At 44.3% G+C, this 13,375-nt stretch overlaps 1 protein-coding gene across 1 annotated transcript in view; it reads left to right on the top strand.

Annotated features, from left to right (window-relative positions):
• Positions 1 to 1,485: 1,485 nt before the first annotated feature.
• LOC126095457 (lipase 3-like) overlaps positions 1,486 to 13,375 on the top strand; it is a 233,423-nt gene continuing 221,533 nt past the window's right edge. The window contains exon 1 of the mRNA XM_049910249.1: positions 1,486 to 1,608. Within this exon, the coding sequence (XP_049766206.1) occupies positions 1,486 to 1,608 (123 nt within the window). The remainder of the gene's footprint in view (positions 1,609 to 13,375) is intronic.

The raw sequence follows: 13,375 nt of genomic DNA on the forward strand, positions 1-13,375 counted from the left end.
TCGGAAATGCCGATATCACAGTGTGTATTATGTTACCTGATTTGTTGTTGTTTCAAACTGGACTGTCGAACTAGTCTACAAGGAATAGTGAACTACCCACAGCCGTGTAACATGGTGTAAGAACAATGGTCATGAACTGCCTAGCGAGTAGAAGACCCATGTTCAAATCCCAGCCTTGGTCCAAATTTTCATTCGTTGCTTCAGTCTGGATACGTACACTGCAGGATGTATCGACAGGGAGGTACGAAAGAATGGGCGAAGGAATCTACGGTGTTCGGACGTGTCGATACCGCAGTGTGTATAACGTTACCTGATTTGTTGTTGTTTCAGACTGGACTGTCCAACTAGTCTACAAGGAATAGTGTACCACCCACAGCCCTGTAGCATGGTGTAAGAACAATGGTCATGAAAAGATCCCAACACAAGTGTCATACCGTGTCAATGACTCCAGAATGAGATTTTCACTCTGCAGCGGAGTGTGCGCTGATATGAAACTTCCTGGCAGATTAAAACTGTGTGCCCGACCGAGACTCGAACTCGGGACCTTTGCCTTTCGCGGGCAAGTGCTCTACCATCTGAGCTACCGAAGCACGACTCACGGCCGGTACTCACAGCCTTACTTCTGCCACTATCTCGTCTCCTACCTTCCAAACCTTACAGAAGCTCTCCTGCGAACCTTGCAGAACTAGCACTCCTGAAAGAAAGGATATAGCGGAGACATGGCTTAGCCACAGCCTGGGGGATGTTTCCAGAATGAGATTTTCACTCTGCAGCGGAGTGTGCGCTGATATGAAACTTCCTGGCAGATTAAAACTGTGTGCCCGACCGAGACTCGAACTCGGGACCTTTGCCTTTCGCGGGCAAGTGCTCTACCATCTGAGCTACCGAAGCACGACTCAGGTTCGCAGGAGAGCTTCTGTAAGGTTTGGAAGGTAGGAGACGAGATACTGGCAGAAGTAAGGCTGTGAGTACCGGGCGTGAGTCGTGCTTCGGTAGCTCAGATGGTAGAGCACTTGCCCGCGAAACGCAAAGGTCCCGAGTTCGAGTCTCGGTCGGGCACACAGTTTTAATCTGCCAGGAAGTTTCGTGTCAATGATATTCGCTATCAAAGGAAACGCGAATAGCTGCTGTCAGTGAAAACAGTCCTTTATTCAAAGGAAACGCGAATAGCTGCTGTCAGCGAAAACAGTCCTTTATCTATCATTTTGCTAGTGAATGTTGGGAAGGGAATCTATAGTCATATGGCTTTTGATTATCAGACCGAGAACTTTTCAGCTCATCACCGCAAACGGATGAGAAGGACTGAGGGGTAGCTGGATCCCCGGGCGAGTCAGCTGCCGCCGCCGGCGCGCCGCCTTGATCTGCAGCCAGTTTGCCGTGGACTCGGTCCGCAGGTGCCGGCGGTCCGGCCTTGGCTGCCTTCCTCCGAGGCGCCGGTGCCCGGCTACTTAACGCCGCCTGGCTGGCTGCTCGCCGCACAAGACCATGTCTCGCGCTTCCTGCCGCTGCCGGCCGCTGCTTCCCGCGCTCCTGCTGGCGCTGGCCGCGTCGTGCGCCGCGTCGTCCCGGCCCGCCTTCCACGTGTCCGAGGACGCCTACCTGAACACGGTGAGCAGCTCTGCACGGGATGCATCTGGTGACAGTAGAACCGTCTGCTGCGTGCGGGCACTGTTGGCTGGTAGATAATTCCTAACTGCAAACCCATACTCGTGACTGCACCTTGAGGACATCGTAGAAGACAGTGACTGCCGTCATGAGCAGGTTTGTTGTGCGTTCGTTCCTCCCACCTGTTATCAAGTGCCACGTGTGAGTCTCTATCGTGAAAGTGATATGAGTGCAATATAGTCTACATATAGGATCCTTTATTGTATGATTATATGATAGCGGAACAAACACTGGTAGCAGTTACTTCTGTAAAATATCTGGGAGTATGCGTGCGGAACGATTTGAAGTGGAATGATCATATAAAATTCATTGTTGGTAAGGCGGGTATCAGGTTGAGATTCATTGGGAGAGTCCTTAGAAAATGTAGTCCATCAACAAAGGAGGTGGCTCACAAAACACTCGTTCGACCTGTACTTGAGTATTACTCATCAGTGTGGGATCCGTACCAGATAGGGTTGACGGAGGAGATAGAGAAGATCCAAAGAAGAGCGGCGCGTTTCGTCACAGGGTTATTTGGTAAGCGTGATAGCGTTGCGGAGATGTTTAGCAAACTCAAGTGGCAGACTCTGCAAGACAGGCGCTCTGCATCACGGTGAAGCTTGTTGTCCAGGTTTCGAGAGGGTGCGTTTCTGCATGAGGTATCGAACGTATTGCTTCCCCCTACTTATACCTCCCGAGGAGATCACGAATGTAAAATTAGAGAGATTCGAGCGCGCACGGAGGCTTCCCGCGAACCATACGCGACTGGAACAGAAAAGGGAGGTAATGACAGTGGCACGTAAAGTGCCCTCCGCCACACACCGTTGGGTGGCTTGCGGAGTATAAATGTAGATATAGATGTAGACTTTGTGTCAAGGAATATACTCGGGAAACTTAACTCCACCGACAAAATCTCGGAGACACCAGGCGGTTATAATTAAAGTGCAGCTACTCTGGGCTGTAATTGTCGTATAGCGGTGAAACCTGGTAGATATTCTAATGATGAACCGATTAACGTTGGAAAAAAGTTAGTTCCACTTTTGGCCACCAGGTGCAAATCTGGCGCTTTGAATGCAAGAAAGACGTATAGATGTCAAAATTTTGTACGTGGCTGCACGTTCAAAGACCGTGAATAGTTACAATTGAAAGAAAAACAGCTCTCGGTCACTATTTTTAAGAAATTAACCTGGTTTCAACACTGCTAGGAGTGTCTTCCTCAGAATTTAAATCAAAGAATTGTCTGTCTATATTCTATAACAAGGTCACAGAATTATGACTAAAAACGTATGATAGGATATAAGTACGGAATCATCGTGAAAGACTGGCAGTACTTATATTTTATAAAATAATAAACATGCCAAAAGGGCATTAGTCACAAAGATATTTAAGATAAAGAAAACTGTGATGGCGAGCCACTAAGGGCTGCTTGCTACTTGCGTGGTGCAGGTTGCAACTCAATTGCACCACGCAAGTAACAAGCAGCCCTTAGTGGCTCGACATCACAGTTTTCTTTATCTTAAATATCTTTGTGATTAATGCCCTTTCGGCATATTTATTATTTTATAAATGACATATAAGTACTGCCAGTCTTTCAAGATGATTCCGTACTTATACCCTATCATACGTTTTCAGTCATAATTCTGTGACCATGTTATAGAATATAGACCATTCTTTGATTTAAATTCTGAGGAAGACACTCCTAGCAGTGTTGAAACCAGGTTAATTTGTTAAAAATAGTGACCGAGGGCTGTTTTTCTTTCAAACGTATAGATGTGTTTCCATATGTAATGGATTTGGAACAGGAGATGGGTAGAAAATGTAGAACAAGTGACACAGGCATAATGTTGATTTTACTATTAACCACCGCTAACACAATTTGTTCAATATGAGCACCGGAGACGTCGAAGAGTTGCAGCACAGCGCCAGATTTTCTCCTGGTAGGCTAAACTGGAACAAATGTTTTTCCAGCGTAAATCGGTTTTGCATTAATCCATTAGCGCATCTACCACGTTTCGTTGCCAAACGTTACAGCCCACACTGGACCTCCGTGACTGGCTTCACTTAAGTGGTAAACACCCAGTGTTTCTGGGATATTTTCTGAGTAATTTAGTGCAAAGGACTCGTGACGTCCGGTGGCTCTCTTGTGTACGACTGTCGTTCGGAATTCCTTGCCAAGCCGCAGTATCGATTGGAGCCTGACATACTATGCTTTCAATTATCCGCAGTTCGTCGCAGTTTCGCAGATGGCACAAAGCGAGTTTACATCCATGGAGGTATAATAAGCGGAGGTATAACCTTGAAGGTGCTGTATGATAAGGAAAGATGGCGCTACAGACTTAAGCAGGTGCCGACATGTTAGGTACCCAAAATTTCAGCAGACTGCTGTTTACGATTGCTTCTTGTTCTTAATTTCTGTCACTTGCGCGTAACAGTTGTTTAAAATAGAAAATGTTACAGTGCTTTTGTGAATAGCAAAACTTCAGGAAGGCATTTTCAGACGTCTGATCTAAAACATACAGTGTGGTCAGAAATAGGCTAAAAAGCTTGTAAGGGTGTTGCTGGGAAGACTGTGCTGAGAAATAACTATTAAGAAAAAAAATTCGATACGTTGCGCCATTAACGATTTAATTAGCACTGGATTTAGCTCATCAGACCGTGCTCCTAAATTCAAGTGGTCCTCCAGATACAGTTGGTGTCAGTTGTTGGTCTAGCGGTTCTGGCGCTGCAGTCCGGAACCGCGGGACTGCTACGGTCGCAGGTTCGAATCCTGCCTCGGGCATGGGTGTGTGTGATGTCCTTAGGTTAGTTAGGTTTAAGTAGTTCTAAGTTCTAGGGGACTTATGACCTAAGATGTTGAGTCCCATAGTGCTCAGAGCCATTTGAACCATTTTTTTGTCAGTTGTTCTCATAGCGTAGACGATAGGGCACGAGACAGCAGAACCTTTGACTGGGTTCGATCCTTGCTTCCGTCCAATGTCCAATTTTTGTCCAAACGAAGAACACTTTCGGTAACACCATCTGTGGCAGACTGCTTGAAATTGCGTGTGCAACGACCTTATTGGCTAACGTCAGTGCTAATCAAATCGTAAACGGCGCAAGGTATAGAATTTTTTTCTTAACGGTTATTTATTTTAAAAGTAAATAGCGCAACAAAAAATTATCGCTTGAAGCCATCAAACCGCGCCTTTGATACGGTGATCGGCTACTGCTCTTTTCTTATTCACTAGCAACTGGTGTGTACGCTTATGAAGATTTTGCTGTATTTGGACTCTATTTCTAGCCAACAGTTCACTAAGTGAACTTCGTCATTACTTCAATTTGCCATTTGCTTAACCGGACACCGCAATCGTGCGTGTCGAGTGATATTCATTCTTCGCTACCTACGTCGCGTAGGATGTAAAGGCTCGTTACACAGTAACTACAGTTCTTTTTTTTTTTTTTTTACTCCTGTTTATCTTTGTACCTGTACTGCAATGAAAGTATCTGCGCAACAGTTTAAATGTTGGTGGTAAGCGCTGCAGGTCTTGTTTGGAAACAAACTTGTTGCACCCATTTTCTGTTGTCAACAGTAACGCACACTTTACTCTCCGCCCTCACATTTACATTCAGTGTGCTGCTCGGTTCCGTCCCACATTTGATTTCTGACAGTATTAGTTCAAATTCAACATTGGTAGACAGTAGTTCATGATGCATGGATTACTGGTGAACAGTTGGCGGATATACAGTACCTTGTGTAACAAATTCACTTAATGCAATGGAAGAGCGCGCAGTGACGCAATCTGTTACCGCAACGACGGCGACCATGTCACAGTTCTTTTGGGTCTGAGGAGTGTTTCATTACTCTGTGTTTTGTACTTTTTGTTTGTTGCGTAATACAAGCTTTTTCACTACTGTGAAGGTAGTTTTACAGAAACTAAAACTCTTTAACTCTTTAACGAACCACCTCACACCACGGGTGTCGTAAGCCAAAAAGAAAACATCCCTGAACAACCTGAGAAATGTTGTTGGCAGAGTTGAGGCTCACCGTGCGTGGTTTTTCTCTCCTAAGTTCGGGTGTGAACCACTGTACTTTACCACTCACCGTCATATCAACAGAGAGAAACTCGTACTTTGTGGAAACTCGCAAACACCACAACTAAGCTGGTTATGGGGGAAATCACAGTTTAAGTCATACCAGTATGAATGTCTCATATATCTACGTCAGTTCCCTGTAGACCATCTTGAGGCATGTGGTGGAGGGTACATGGTCCAACGAGAGTCTTTTAAATCTTCCTTGAGAATGAATGAAATTTGCTTGCGACTCGTCCTTCGAATCTTAATGTGGCACCTGTTTCTCCCCGATGAAACTTAATGTCACCGCAGTACACGTACTTCTAGGATGTTTACTTTTGTGTTTCTTGTTAATCGTAAACAATATAATAATAATACTCATCATCATCAATCAATCGGTCATTTGGTGATGTGGTCTCCTGGAATCGGCGTGCAGCATAGGATTCAAGCAGGTTCTTCCACTATTGCCGATCCTGAGCTTCCTGTTGGAGCTGTCTTTTATAGGTCTCTGTCCCATCTGATAAATTTAGCTCCAAATTAGTATCTTCTTAAACCATTTGTCTACTTTTCTTCGAGTGACATGACCAGCCCACTATTTCAAGGTATTTACTTTTTCCATTACGACACTGATTTTTGCTGTCCGCCTGATATCTACTGCTTTCTTACTATCTTTCATTGTCTAAGAACAAGCATTAGACCAACTGGAAGTGAAACCTCAAAGTTGTGGAAAAAAATTTGTGGTAAAGTATTATGGGACCAAACTGCAGGAATCATCGGTCCCTAAGCCTACACACTACTTAATCTAACTTAAACTAACTTACGCTGTGGACAACACAGAGACCTATGCCCGAGGGAGGACTCGAACCTCCGACGGGGGGAGCCGCACGAACCGTGACAAGGCGCCCTAGACAGCGCGGCTCAAAGTTGTGGGCCTTAACTCAACGGTGCCTTAGTGGTTCATCATGCTTCTCCTAGCAAATCCGTTTTAAAACATCTGACAAACTTCATTTTGTTCGCGAAATATTTTTTATCGTAAAGTCTGAGAACGACGTTTACAGTGAAGTGACTACAAAGCAAACAGTATTCATGATTTAACAAGTACGAATTTGCAAGAGATTAGCCTTAAATTTCAGCTGCGCAGTCTGCGTATTGCAGTTTATGCGGTGGACGGTACATAGCATACCATTTTTTTTATTTTATTCCCTTCCTATATCAATCGCATGTTATCGGAGATTCCTCTCATTCTAGAGTAACCACGTGAAATGTAGGTTGAAGGCAGTGATAACTTCCTGAATTCACCTTGGAACAGACGACCCGGAATTTTAAAAATAATCATCTGTTTGGCTTACGCCGTTTTTTAATGCGACACCTCGAGTGAACTGTTCTCACTTGTAAGCGCTGTTCGAGAAAATAAGATAAGCGAGATTAAGACAAGTCCTAAGGCATATAAAGAGTCATTTCTCTCACGCTCAACATGTGAACTGAATAGCACAAAAATTCACTAATATGGGTACTTAGTATGCTCCGCCATGCACTTCACAGTGGCTTGCTGAGTGTGGAGAAACAGGGCAGTACGTCGTAGCATTATTGTGATGTTTGTTAATCCGTGTTTCTACCTCTTTTATGACGACAGTCAAATACCAAAGATGATAAGCCTTTTCGACGCGCTGTTCGTTACAAGTAATGCTCATCTACACCGCTGCATCATGGCAATCTATAAATCTTGACAGTAGCGGCCTGTCTCTTCATTACGTCACGCATGGAAGCGTTGCAACGTTGTAACACTTAAGCTACTGGTCTGCCTTGCAATGTTTGCCAAGAAAGCGTTTGGTACAAGGTCAGCGTTCTGAATTCGAAACAAGGACTCCAGATTGCAGTGGTGGAGAAGGTAGGTCGCACATAAAGAATTCAATAATATCCAGTGAAGTTATTAGCGAATGCGAATGTGAAATAATCTGGGTTAAGCTAAGTATCAAAGGTGGGTCAGATATGATAGTCGTATGCTTCTATAGACCACCTGCATCAGCAACCGTAGTAGTTGAGCGCCTCAGAGAGAACCTGCAGAACGTCGTGAAGAAGTTTCGTGATCATACTATTGTAATAGGGGGAGACTTCAATCTACCAGGTATAGAATGGGATAGTCACACAATCAGAACTGGAGCCAGGGACAGAGACTCTTGTGACATTATCCTGACTGCCTTGTCCGAGAATTACTTCGAGCAGATAGTTAGAGAACCAACTCGTGAAGCTAACGTTTTAGACCTCATAGCAACAAATAGACCGGAACTTTTCGACTCCGTGAATGTAGAAGAGGGTATCAGTGATCATAAGTCAGTGGTTGCATCAATGACTACAAGTGTAATAAGAAATGCCAAGAAAGGAAGGAAAATATATTTGCTTAACAAGAGTGATAGGGCACCAATCGCAGAATATCTGAGTGACCACCATCAAACGTTCATTTCTGAGGAAGAGGATGTGGAACAAAAATGGAAAAAATTCAGAAACATCGTCCAGTACGCCTTAGATAAGTTCGTACCGACTAAGGTCCAAAGCGAGGGGAAAGATCCACCGTGGTATAACAATCATGTACGAAAGGTACTACGGAAACAAAGAAAGCTTCATCATAGGTTTAAGAGTAGTCGAATCATAGCTGATAAGGAAAAGCTGAACGAAGCGAAAAAGAGCGTAAAGAGAGCAATGAGAGAAGCATTCAACGAATTCGAACATAAAACATTGGCAAACAATCTAAACAAGAACCCTAAAAAGTTTTGGTCATATGTAAAATCGGTAAGCGGATCTAAATCCCCTATTCAGTCACTCGTTGACCACGATGGCACCGAAACAGAGGAAGACCGAAGAAAGGCAGAAATACTGAATTCAGTGTTCCGAAACTGTTTCACTGCGGAAAATCGTAACACGGTCCCTGACTTCAGCCGTCGCACGGACGCCAAAATGGAAAATATTGAAATAAACGATATCGGAATTGAAAAACAACTGCTATCACTTAGTAGCGGAAAAGCATCCGGACCAGACGAGATACCCTTAAGATTCTACAGTGATTATGCTAAAGAACTTGCCCCCTTTCTATCAGCAATTTATCGTAGATCGCTGGAAGAACGTAAAGTACCTAGCGACTGGAAGAAAGCGCAGGTCGTTCCCATTTTCAAGAAGGGTCATAAATCAGATGCGAATAATTATAGGCCTATTTCGCTTACGTCAATCTGTTGTAGAATAATGGAACATGTTTTGTGTTCTCGTATTATGACGTTCTTAGATAATACAAATCTCCTTCATCATAACCAACATGGATTCCGCAAACAGAGATCATGTGAAACTCAGCTCGCCCTATTTGCCCAAGAAATTCACAGTGCCGTAGACACTGGCGAGCAGATTGATGCCGTATTCCTGGACTTCAGGAAGGCATTTGATACGGTTCCGCACTTACGTTTAATGAAAAAAAATACGAGCTTACGGAATATCGGACCAGGTTTGTGATTGGATTCAGGATTTCCTAGAAGAAAGAACACAACATGTCATTCTTAACGGTTCAAAATCTGCAGATGTAGAGGTAATTTCGGGAGTACCGCAAGGAAGCGTGATAGGACCTTTATTGTTTACAATATACATAAATGACTTAGTTGACAACATCGGTAGCTCCGTGAGGCTATTTGCAGATGACACGGTTGTCTACAAGAAAGTAGCAACATCAGAAGACTCGTACGTACTCCAGGAAGACCTGCAGAGGATTAATGCATGGTGCGACAGCTGGCAGCTTTCCCTAAACGTAGATAAATGTAATATAATGCGCATACATAGGGGCAGAAATCCATTCCAGTACGATTATGCCATAGGTGGTAAATCATTGGAAGCGGTAACGACCGTAAAATACTTAGGAGTTACTATCCGGAGTGATCTGAAGTGGAATGATCACATAAAACAAATAGTGGGAAAAGCAGGCGCCAGGTTGAGATTCATAGGAAGAATTCTAAGAAAATGTGACTCATCGACGAAAGAAGTAGCTTACAAAACGCTTGTTCGTCCGATTCTTGAGTATTGCTCATCAGTATGGGACCCTTACCAGGTTGGATTAATAGAAGAGATAGACATGATCCAGCGAAAAGCAGCGCGATTCGTCATGGGGACATTTAGTCAGCGCGAGAGCGTTACGGAGATGCTGAACAAGCTCCAGTGGCGGACACTTCAAGAAAGGCGTTACGCAATACGGAGAGGTTTATTATCGAAATTACGAGAGAGCACATTCCGGGAAGAGATGGGCAACATATTACTACCGCCCACATATATCTCGCGTAATGATCACAACGAAAAGATCCGAGAAATTAGAGCAAATACGGAGACTTACAAGCAGTCGTTCTTCCCACGCACAATTCGTGAATGGAACAGGGAAGGGGGGATCAGATAGTGGTACAATAAGTACCCTCCGCCACACACCGTAAGGTGGCTCGCGGAGTATAGATGTAGATGTAGATGTATTAATCACACCGGCGCACCGCGGTCTCTGTGAAATGACGATGTCAACCTTCGTAGAGGCAGAGTAAGAGTTTCACTGACTAAATGTGTCTTATGCTTAATTTTTTCTTACTGGTTTCCGGCTTGATGTTAAATTATATGCTGGGCTTTTAAACTGCCGCCCAGACACTGCGTTTACTTCTGTGATTTACAAAGACGAGTGAAAGAGGAAATACATGTAGAAATGGAAGAATTCTAGTAGTAAATAGCTAACCTAAGAGAAACATAATCAATAATATTTTAGACTTTGCCTCTCCCAGATGTTATTCAACCTGACTAGAATACTCTCTTTCAAATTCTAAAGGTGGCAGGGGTAAAATACGGGGAGCGAAAGGCTATTTACAATTTGCACAGAAACCAGATGGCAGTCATGATAGTTGATGGGCATGAAAGGGAAGCAGTGGTTGGGAAGGGAGTGAGTCAGGCTTGTAGCCTCTCCCCGATGTTATTCAATCTGTATTTTGAGCAAGCAGTGAAGGAAACAAAAGAAAAATTCTGAGTAGGTATTAAAGTCCATGGAGAAGAAATAAAAACGTTGAGGTTCGCCAATGACATTGTAATTCTGTCAGAGACAGCAAAGGACTTGGAAGAGCAGTTGAACGGAATGGACAGTGTCTTGAAAGGAGGGTATAAGATGAACATCAACAAAAGCAAAACGAGGACAATGGAATGTAGTCGAATTAAGTCGGGTGATGCTGAGGGAATTAGATTAGGAAATGAGACACTTAAAGTAGTAAAGGAGTTTTGCTATTTGGGGAGCAAAATAACTGATGATTGTCGAAGTAGAGAGGATATAAAATGTAGACTGGTAATGGCAAGGAAAGCGTTTCTGAAGAAGAGAAATTTGTTAACATCGAGTATAGATTTAAGTGTCGGAAGTCGTTTTTGAAAGTATTTGTATGGAGTGTAGCCATGTATGGAAGTGAAACATGGACGATAAATAGTTTGGACAAGAAGAGAATAGGCGCTTTCGAAATGTGGTGCTACAGAAGAATGCTGAAGATTAGATGGGTAGATCATATAACTAATGAGGAGGTATTGAATCGAATTGGCGAGAAGAGTAGTTTGTGGCACAACTTGACAGGAAGAAGGGACCGGTTGGTAGGACATGTTCTGAGGCATCAAGGGATCACAAATTTAGCATCGGAGGGCAGCGTGGAGGGTAAAAATCGTAGAGGGAGACCAAGAGATGAATACACTAAGCAGATTCAGAAGGATGTAGGTTGCAGTAAGTACTGGGAGATGAAGAAGCTTGCACATGATAGAGTAGCATGGAGGGCTGCATCAAACCAGTCTCAGGACTGAAGACCACAACAACAACCGTGTAACTGATGCTGGATAATAGTATTTATTGCGTTATACTACAACATGTGTCTGTCTCCGTAGCTGAGTTGTCAGCGCGGCCAACTGCCATGCGGGGACCCGGGTTCGATTCCCGATACTGCTAGCGACTTTTCCTTGGTGGGAGGACTGGTACTGTGTGCACCCAGCCTCGTTAGATCATGTGAGGAGCAATTAGTTGCGATTCCAAGGTCAAGAACCCCGACAACGATCGGGAGAGCGGTGCGCTGACCACATGTCGCTCCATTTCCCTACGACGCCGCCATTGACAGAGGATGACATGGCAGTCGGGACCCTTTGTCCCATCTAGGACCAGAACGCAGAACTTTACCTTACTTTACTAAAATATGTACTATGTCCACTTCAACGGAGCAAGAATCATAATTTGGAGAGGATATTTATTTTAACAAATATGTCGCTATCTTGATACGAAGTCTGTTCAACAATTTTCAGAACTTTATCCACAAAATTTTTCTACGTTTACCTTTTACTTACTGCGCATGGTCTCCTTCGAAATACTCTCCTCAATAACTGATACATTACCCCCAGGACCGTTTCCACTTCCGGAAGCAAAGCCTTTTGCTGGATAGCACAAATTTTCTTTTATCTCGCCTATCGTTGCAAATCTTCGTCTTTTCAATGGTGTTTTCAACTTTGGAAATAAAAAGAAGTCCGCAGGCAACAGGTCTGGCGGGTACTGAGTATGAGGCAACACAATGAGTTCGTTTTCTATGCAACCGTCACGCACCAAAAGCGATGAATGTGCGGGCGCTTTACCGCGGTGAAAGAGCCTTGAATTGTCTCGCCCGTTTCAGGCCGTTTCCTTCTCATATTTTCTCGCAGGCGTCACAACACGTACCGATAGTACTATCGATTAAGTTTGTCCCTGTAGCACGAATTCATGATGAACTAATCCTTCAAAGTCAAAGAAAACTACACTACGTGATCAAAAGTATCCGGACACCTGGTTGAAAATGACTGAAAATGTCTTACAAGTTCGTGGTGTCCTCCATCGGTAATGGTGGAATTCAATATTGTATTGGCCCTTCCTTAGGGCCCTTCCTTAGCTTTGATGACAGTGTCCACTCTCGCAGGCATACGTTCAATCAGGTACTGGAAGGTTTCTTGGGGAATGGCAGCCCACTCCACACGGAGTGCTGCACTGAGGAGAGAGATCGACGTCGGCCGGTGAGGCCTGGCACGAAGTCGGCATTCCAAAACATGCCAAAGATGTTCAGTAGCATTCAGGTCAGGACTCTGTGCAGGCCAGTCCATTACAGGGATGTTATTGTCATGTAACCACTCCGCCACATTATGAACAGTTGCCCGATCGTGTTGAAAGACGCAATCACCATTCCCGAATTGCTCTTCAACAGTGGGAAGCAAGACGGTGCCTAACATATCAATGTAGGCTTGTGCTGTGATAGTGCCACGCAAAACAAGGGGTGCAAGCCCCCTTCATGAAAAACACGACCAACCATAGCACCACCGCCTGGGAATTTTACTGTTGGCACCACACACGCTGGCAAATGACGTTCACCGGGCATTCATCATACCCAACCCTGCTATCGGATCGCCACATTGTGTACCGTGATTCGTCACTCCGCACAACGTTTTTCCAGTGTTCAATCGTCCAATGTTTACGCTCCTTACACCAAGCGAGGCGTCGTTTTTACCGGCGTGATGTGTGTCTTATGAGCAGCCGCTCGACCATGAAATCCAAGTTTTCTCGCCTTCCGCCAGTCAAAGTACTAGCAGTGGATCCTGATGCAGTTTGGAATTTCTGTGTTGGTCTGGATAGATGCCTGCCTAT

The sequence above is a fragment of the Schistocerca cancellata genome, chromosome 8 (genome assembly GCF_023864275.1).
Source record: "Schistocerca cancellata isolate TAMUIC-IGC-003103 chromosome 8, iqSchCanc2.1, whole genome shotgun sequence".
NCBI classification, from domain to species: Eukaryota; Metazoa; Arthropoda; class Insecta; order Orthoptera; family Acrididae; genus Schistocerca; species Schistocerca cancellata.